The 9,297-nt window shown below is 38.1% G+C and overlaps 1 protein-coding gene across 1 annotated transcript in view; it reads right to left on the bottom strand.

Annotated features, from left to right (window-relative positions):
* Positions 1–1,467: 1,467 nt before the first annotated feature.
* Positions 1,468–9,297, bottom strand: part of slc45a2 (solute carrier family 45 member 2) — a 38,319-nt gene continuing 30,489 nt past the window's right edge. Inside the window, exon 7 of the mRNA XM_006789101.3 lies at positions 1,468–1,695. Within this exon, the coding sequence (XP_006789164.2) occupies positions 1,474–1,695 (222 nt within the window). The 3' untranslated portion in view covers positions 1,468–1,473. The remainder of the gene's footprint in view (positions 1,696–9,297) is intronic.

Here is a 9,297-nt window from a genome sequence, read left to right as displayed (position 1 = left end):
AGATTCAAAAAATTAACCTGAGAGCCTTTGAGAAATATTTTAATTACCAAAGTGGGACATAGCTTTGGACAATAAATCGAAAATATGTCAAAATTTGACATGATTTCTAATGATGCAGCTGCAAATTTAACACTCCTTGCAACCCGAATAGAAGAAAAAAACAGCAGTCCGTAAATGAATAGTTTGTCATGAAACTTGTTAATACTCTCTTTCACAATGGTACAACACTGAAAGGACTAAAGTTGTTCGGCTTAGCTGAACATGAATACTAGAAAAAAGGGATAAAGACAGGATCTCTAATTAAAATCAACTATGGTGAATTACAGGTACTTGTAGGTAGATCAAAATTAAATAGATGTTATTGGATAGTTTTACTGGGTAGTATTGTTTAGTATTGCTAACTGCAATTCATCTGTAAGTCCCAGATCTATTGTACGTCATTGGTGATTGATCAACTAACACGTTTTCAGGCACAAATTATTGTAATTTATGTGTGCTGATAATATAAAGCCTTGCTTGCTAAGGTCTTAACCTTTTGCTGCCATGTCTTTGCTAGCGTATGCTAACATAGATAGTGTATGCTAACTTCCAGGAGAGAAGTTCCAAGATCCGTCATTGCCGTAAAAAATCCTAGTGATAGTATTTACAACCATGTCGTGCATCAGTTTGCAGGATCCTCTGCTCTTATTGGCAATGCTTTATACTGTCGATCAGTACACCCACAAAACTCCTATACAGGAAGTTGATTTTGGCTCTCTGATAGAAAAAAAAAGTCTTACTCTATGAGTCTTACCTTGTAGATAATACAGAGTTCTGGAGCTGATGTGGGTGAGCTTGACTTGACGTCCAGGTGTCTTACCCTTTGTCCAAAAAGCTCTAATTGGTTGTTCTAACCTTTCCAAGTAATATCTTCCATTGGGGCCTATTGTACAAGCCTGTAAAACCAACCCAGACTAACAAGTGCCACGATCTAGAGGAGGGGAGCTGCATTAACAGGTGTGACTAATAAAATTTGAACTGCAAGGCTACTCTGGCTTTTTCGTAATACTGAATGAAATGAAATGAATGATATTATGGCTCAGACGTGGCAGAGCAGAGATGAGTGAAGTTATAGAATACAAAGAGCTGAAGTGAAACAGAGTTTTAAAAGTAATGAAGTCATCCACTGCAACCACTGTCTGTACTTCTCCTGCTGTGCTGTTGATCTTTTTGATCTTATTGATCTGTTCCTGTCCACTATTGGTCCTGCAGCACCACGAGACAAGAGCTGAAGAAGATATCAGTTGCTGTTTTAGCCAAAAAAGACCATTTTTAGGATCTATCAGACCAGAGAAACCTAAAACAAATTGTCATAATTGGCAGTTAATTGGCCACTGAGGTAAGATTAAAAATTGCAGACGTTATGATGATATAATGAGCAATGATTGTTTATTTAAAACAATATCATTAAAATTTGTATTTGAGCAGAATCATTCATTCCACATATCTGATGAAGAGGACAATGAAGATGCAGCCGAGCAGAGACATGGTCGAAGCCGAGAGGACCACCACGATCACACTTCCTGCTGCGTTGACCAGAGCACCGAGCCCCACGCCCACGATGATCTGAGCCAACTGGACCATGCAAGTGAGGGCGGCACAGTCCATTCCCGAACCTCGAGGACTTTTATTGCTTCCGTGCAGCTTCAGTTGTTGCTGGAAGCACAGGAGGTTGTAGGTTATTAGAGAAGAGGAGGATGACGGGGAGGGGAAAACAAGAGAGCAATATATGGAAACATCAATTTCAGTTTAATCAGAGAGGCTGTGGCAAAAAACACAAACAAACAGCTGGATAAACAGACGGCTCTGAGAATATGAAGAAACCACTTCTTAAAAAGATAGATTCTTTTCAGCCTCGCTTCAGTTGTTGCAAGTTGAATTCCATCAAACTCTCACCTGATTTTGTTTAATCAGGTATTGATCGACCGTGACAGAATAAAATAAACAATTGATTTTTGAGGCAACCACTTATGAATGACATTGCAGTTTATGTTTTATAGATGAACTATATAAACTTGTTTGAGAATGTTGCAGCAATACTATAAGCGGTATTAAAACATTTATGTGGACACTTAAAAAAAAGGGGAAAAAAGTTTAGTGTTATTCCAAACCTTTAAAATGAAAATCTGATCTTTTATTTTATTTTTTTGGTATTTAAATGCATAAATGTAACTTAAATAAGTGGCAAAATCTTGCCAAAAATCTTGTACTGAAGAACAGCGTCTAACAATGATGTAACACTGAATGATGCAATTTCAAATTCACAATAAAATATGAATGCCTATGTACTTGACTGACAGATGATTTCTACTGTTTGATATATTTAAACCAATTAATTCCCCATTTAACAGGTATAAAAGGGAGCATTACAACAATTTAACACAAAAACGTCAGTTCAGTCTTTCGTTCTACTTGGGACGGTATTGATGAATAAATATTGACATATCTGGCTTTATGGTTTTGGAGAGCCTCGTGAATATCTCTGGTTTCCATTTGGACTTTAAATACTTCTACAGAAAACCGCATGAAGGAGTAGAGTCAGTTGTATTATGGGATTAATAGTTAGGATAGTTTTTTCGGGGGCTTTAAAGTGTCTCATTCTTGATCTGTCTTTTGTAAATACTTGAACTTTAAGGAAGTAAAATATGGGACTATGCACAAGTCTTAAGCCACACCTCACTTCTTTATATGTTGCTTCCAAGGAGCCAGATTTTCCTGCAATAGTTCTTTTGACTTTCTGAAGATCTTTCAGAGTTTGTCTGTGCACGCTGGCTACCTTTTCACTCATTTTCAGTCCACATTTTTAGAAGATTGACTGACCTTGTTTAAGAATACAAAGAGACCTAACTCAAGAGATGAACCAGCGTCGTGTCTACACATATCAGACAAGTTAAAAAAGAACCAGTTTTTAACTTGTTACTTTAAACACTTTGTTACCAGCAGCCTGATGAAAAAACATTGGATCGTTTTCCTCATTTCCTTAGTTGAATCTATGAAAAATGGCAAAGATAACACAGATACACAACATCCAAAGACTCAGAATATCTCACCATGGTGTGCAGTTTGTGCTTAAGAAAACTATACACCAAGTTGAGGACAAAAGTTGCAGGCCTAAAGGAAAAATAAAAAAATCTGCAGCAGATGTACAGTATCTGAAAGTCATGTCCTTAAGAAAAAAAGAAACCAGCAGAGACCTGACATACCTGACAGATTTAGCAGCCTCAATGCAAATGTTCTCAGTCGAAGGGTAGCAGGAAGGGAAAAGGAGAAAAGGCAGAGGAATGCCAAATTATAAAAACTGGAAAATCAGTGGCAGCAGGTCTTATGCAGTGATGGATCCATATTTGAAAATTTTGGTTCAGATCATCATCAGAATGTAAAGAGGAGGTCAGGAGGCATGGCCAACAGTGACTGGTACAGCCATCAGCGGAGGCTCTGTGATAGGTTGCATTTCTCCATGAGGTGTCTGGCTTCTTATCAAAATTAATGGAATTATTAATACAGAAAAGTACCCTCAGATTTTAATCCTCTATGGAATCTGAAAGGTTGCTTATTTGCAGAGGCTTCATTTTTCAGCATCAAAATGATCCCAAAGACATTGCCAGTGCAGGGTAGAAAATTCGGATAGAAAAACCAAGGGCGTAGATTTGTTTTGTGGCATTGGTGGGCACGGATGATTCAACCACCGAACCCTGCCCTGTTTCTTTTTTTCCCCTTTTTGTCTTTGCTTCTTGATAAAAAAGGAGAAATATACTTGCCTACATATGCTATTCTACATGCTTTTAAACCATTTAAAATTACAATTCATAGTTTTACATTTGAATTATATAATGTTAAATTACTATTAAACAAATGACTGACTAAGTATTTTAGAGTTTAGTTTACTTCAGCCATATTTCATATAAATCAGGTATCATACAAACATAAAAATAGCTTCAAATACAGTCATGGCAATAAAAGAATATGACTTTAAGGACTTAACATCATTACTTCATTTACACCAACATCTCTGATACATTAGCACTAAGGGAACACTTAATGACTTGGTGGTTTTTGTCCATAAAACTACTCATCTAAGATGACCACAAAGTAACAGATCTCTCAGCAAAATTATGCAACAGTTTAGGCACTATTGCCCCGATCAAATCAGTGAGCTGGGATTTTTTACTCTAAACATGAACTACTGTTACAGCAACAGACATGGACTACTGGTGCCCCACACAACAACTCAATGTTCACTATGTGAAGGAGCCAAACACATGCCTTCTCCTCTCGTTAACTGAGATAAACTGCTGGCATATTGGTTTTACATCTATACTGTCCAGTCTCTCCTGGTGGACATGGCATACAGCAGCATTGTTTAATCTCATTCGAGTCACTGTTAACCTTAGCCATGTTTTTAGTCTTCTGAGAGCACTGAAGCTTCTTTCATCCGCAGTACATGTGTTTTATCCTCAGATTACAATTATTATTCTGTGCTTGATGTGCCTCATGTTTGGCCCTGGCTCTTCCCCTCTGACTGCACTAGGACATATTGCCACCTGATAAAATAACACATTGATTTGTGCCATATAAAAAGTGAGACGTGTCAATTCAGATTCTTTGTCAAATGTACACTAATGAATCAATTTACATCAGCAGCCTAACAATTGTCATGATAATAAATACTAGTTAATCTATAGAAACAAATTATCAGTCAGTCACCTGTGACCTCGCATCTTCACCTCTGTCCGAGCTAGAACATGGCAGAGCTGCCTCTGTCACCTGATAAATAACAGTGAGACATTCCAAATACATGCAGTCACACATGTGCTTCAAATACAGTAATGAACCAACAAGTCATCATCAAATTTCACCTGTGATCTTGTATCACCATTGTTGGTTGGAATATTTGCAAAATGATGACTACCTCATGATATTTTGTCTCAAAAATTAACCCTATGAGTATGTCAGTACCATTAGGATGAAATTATTGTGTCACCAACATTTAACGTTAGACATATAATTTTAACAGCCTCTGTAAACTAATATCCGGGCTTACTCGAGGCTGCTGTTTTCTCTGACAGTTTCAACCAAATTAGAAATGCTACTGTGGGAGACTGAGATAACTAATAGTGCTGCATGTTGTGCAGTTCGTTTCCAAAACACGTTATTAATGGGTACATACAATTTTATACTGATGTGGGCCAAAGTAGGTGGCCCTGAGAGGCCAAACGGACTGCAACTTCAAAAAACACTTGCAAAAAGAAAAATGCTGCAAAAAGAAAAAACACTTGCAAAAAGAAAAATGCTGCAAAAAGAAAAACACTTGCAAAAAGAAAAATGCTGCAAAAAGAAAAATGCTGCAAAAAGAAAAACACTTGCAAAAAGAAAAACGCTGCAAAAAGAAAAACGCTGCAAAAAGAAAAACACTGGCAAAAAGAAAAATGCTGCAAAAAGAAAAACGCTGCAAAAAGAAAAACGCTGCAAAAAGAAAAACGCTGCAAAAAGAAAAATGCTGCAAAAAGAAAAACGCTGCAAAAGCACACACAACACAACGGAAATAGGAAAAAAGACAACGGGAATGTTTCTGGGGAGACAATAACCGGACGGACCAGTTGCACGAACCAAAACATGCTAACAAGTGCACTGGGACTGGGAGACACTTCAACGAAGTGGAAGCGGAGCGGCCAAAGAGTAAACTTTCAAAAGTAAGTTCTGAATATTATGTCACTTATTTATGTGCAAATGTTTAATAATGAGGAACATTAAAACATTACTGTTGGCCACATGCCGGCAAAGTTATGTGACATTAGCGATGTTTGTACTTTCAGCGTTTACTTTGTTTTAAAGTCTTTACTTTATACGCCGTTCGATAGTTGACCTTAATCTTACAGAGAATGTGATGATTTTGTGGATAATTAAAGTCAGTCATATATCCACAAACACAACAAGCTGAAAGTCAGTGATGCTGCTCGGTTTGCAGTCCTGAATATCACAGCACAAGCAGGATTCACTGCACTGTTAATGTTAGCTAAGTTACATTGCTGCCTCTGTTCGGTGGTGTTGAGCCAAACGGACTTTAACGTGTGTTTGAACGAGCTGACGGTTCACTCGTTAAGCTGAAAGAAAGATGCTTTAATCACAGGAGTCACACATGTGTCCACTGTACCAGCTGGGAACTCTTCTTGTTTAGCACTCGTAATAACACAAACACTAAATCCTTCTGTTTGTAGCAGTGTATACACCTGAGACTGTCACCTGTCTGTCTGTCCTGCACTCTCTCTCTGTTTCTTTCTCTCTGATTGTGGAATAAAAGGATGAACATGTGTTTATAAGTTACACTTGTGTTTGAATCCTGCAGCTTATCACACATTTGATTTCCATGTGTCACAACTGCAAGTGTCCAGAGTGAGGACAGACTGAGGGACCCACTGCTGCACATCATCTGTGAGGCTTTGCACCCCTGATGATCCACCAGGACAAACTCAGCAGTGTGTGAGGAAGAGGAGGAGGAAGAGCCAGCGCCAGCTGACAGATGGAGAGAATAGACAGACTGTTCCCTGTTTGTGAATGACTGCTAGGAAAGTTTAACATAACTAATTGTCTGTCCTGAATCAGTCTTATTAGGTAATGTTCAAATAATTTGATCATTCCAGTGTTTTCAGTGTGGGAGAAAGTCCTCAGGGCCTTCAAGTTACACACTATGAAAGGCAGCAACAAGTTTAATGTTCAGAAACCTAAAGTATGTATCAGCAGCAGAATGGACCTAAAAATAAATGTTTGTTTCAGTTCTATGAAGCTTTGAGTATTTTGGATTAGTAGTACTGCTGTGTTTGTTGCATCATATTACTGTAATTGTTTATATGCTTTATATATTCTGAGGTAAGTTGATCTATAGTGTTACATCATATTCTATAAGGATGTTATGTGTTTGTTTACTTTCTGCCCAGTTTGACCCATTTAACAGAAGTCAACCTGTTTAAGGCTCTGATATCTATTCTGTATGACTTAAAGCAGTTATGACATGGTCTGATTTTCTCACCCAATAAAGGAATATTTAATATATCAGTCTACTCTTCATTCTATCAGAAACAGTTATCACAGCTCGTACATTTTCTTCTTACACACATATATAAGCATTGAGCCAAATTTAGTAATGCCAACATATTAAAGAACAATATTTGTCTCTTATATATGATACATCTATATATACACTGTCACAGATACTTGTCTTTAAGTGAAGATTTAAGGTGATAGGAAATATAAATAAATGCAACTTGAATCTTTACTGAAGCTCAGTGTTTGACACAGAGTTCATGTTCACCGCTGTAATAACTAATAATGATTAATATAATATTGGCCATATTTACATTACCAAAGTGAGATGACTTTAGTCTCATGAACAACATTAACTAATTGTTATTTACTAGCTAATCTTAAATGACTGTTCAGTACAGAAATGAAGCCCAACAATCATGTTTTACAGTCCTGTGGTCTCAGCCTCAGATACTTATCAAATCACACAAAGCTCATGTAGAAACAAATGTACAAAATATGTTATCCTTCATTTCTGTCAAACAAAGCTGTATGAAACATTTCCAGCTGTTAGTATCATGGTTGCTAGGCAACCTGGGCAGCGCGACGGAGACTAGACCGCCCCATTTCACAAGCCTCGCACTTCCGGCCTCAGCGGTCTTTGAGTAATGCGGCCCTTGAGGACCGTTAAGGCTGCGTATTTTAAGGCTGCAGACCCTGAATTGGGATACAGCAATTCAGGGACTGTTTCCCAATTCAGTAAAGTACGCAGCCTTAACGGTGGTGAAACAATTATTTTTAGCTCCATTCTGCTGCTGATACATACTTTAGGTTTCTGAACATTAAACTTGTTGCTGCCTTTCATAGTGTGTAACTTGAAGGCCCTGAGTACTTTCTCCCACACTGAAAACACTGGAATGATCAAATTATTTGAACATTACCTAATAAGACTGATTCAGGACAGACAATTAGTTTCCTAGCAGTCATTCACAAACAGGGAACAGTCTGTCTATTCTCTCCATCTGTCAGCTGCTGCTGGCTCTTCCTCCTCCTCTTCCTCACACACTGCTGAGTTTGTCCTGGTGGATCATCAGGGGTGCAAAGCCTCACAGATGATGTGCGGCAGTGGGTCCCTCAGTCTGTCCTCACTCTGGACACTTGCAGTTGTGACACATGGAAATCAAATGTGTGATAAGCTGCAGGATTCAAACACAAGTGTAACTTATAAACACATGTTCATCCTTTTATTCCACAATCAGAGAGAAAGAAACAGAGAGAGAGTGCAGGACAGACACACAGGTGACAGTCTCAGGTGTATACACTGCTACAAACAGGAGGATTTAGTGTTTGTGTTATTACGAGTGCTAAACAAGAAGAGTTCCCAGATGGTACAGTGGACACATGTGTGACTCCTGTGATTAAAGCATCTTTCTTTCAGCTTAACGAGTGAACCGTCAGCTCGTTCAAACACACGTTAAAGTCCGTTTGGCTCAACACCACCGAACAGAGGCAGCAATATAACTTAGCTAACATTAACAGTGCAGTGAATCCTGCTTGTGCCATGATATTCAGGACTGTTATGTTACTGCTTAGTTAATTTCATGTTTTGAATGTTAGTAAAATGTGCCACCCTGTGGCCCCTTTAAGTCGATGTTTTATGACAGTAGAAAAGAGTTAAACAGGAAGTGGATGTTTTCTTGCTATGCTGTTTCAAGATGGCCGCGCCACATTCATGTCCTTCTTTTGGGTGTTTGTTAAAGCATTGTCTGTAAGTATTTAATGGTGAAAAGCAATGAGACACTCCAAGTGTTGTCTTTATGTGTGATGGACCACAGTTAACAAGTTTTCTATGTGCTATTCATATGTAAATGAGATCGCCAGTTCATATGCTAATTAACGGTGCTAATCGTCATGCTAGCTTCTCAAATGCATTGTTAGGTAATTGGTTTAAGGCACATGTTGTTGTTAACAGTACAGATGAGTAATGTACATTTCCACATATGCTTTATTGTTACAGTTTCACAAAATGAAAGAACCAGTAAACTTCATAAGATCTCATCTATTGTCTGGAGTTCCTGGGTTCATGTTTAGCTGTTTGGATAGCTAGTCAGACTTCTAGCGAGGCCATTCACAAGGACTGCAAACCGAGCAGCATCACTGACTTTCAGCTTGTTGTGTTTGTGGATATATGACTGACTTTAATTATCCACAAAATCATCACATTCTCTGTAAGATTAAGGT

The sequence above is a fragment of the Neolamprologus brichardi genome, chromosome 7 (genome assembly GCF_056152115.1).
Source record: "Neolamprologus brichardi isolate AB-2024 chromosome 7, ASM5615211v1, whole genome shotgun sequence".
Classification (NCBI taxonomy): domain Eukaryota; kingdom Metazoa; phylum Chordata; class Actinopteri; order Cichliformes; family Cichlidae; genus Neolamprologus; species Neolamprologus brichardi.
This window is presented reverse-complemented; position numbering and strand designations above follow the sequence as displayed.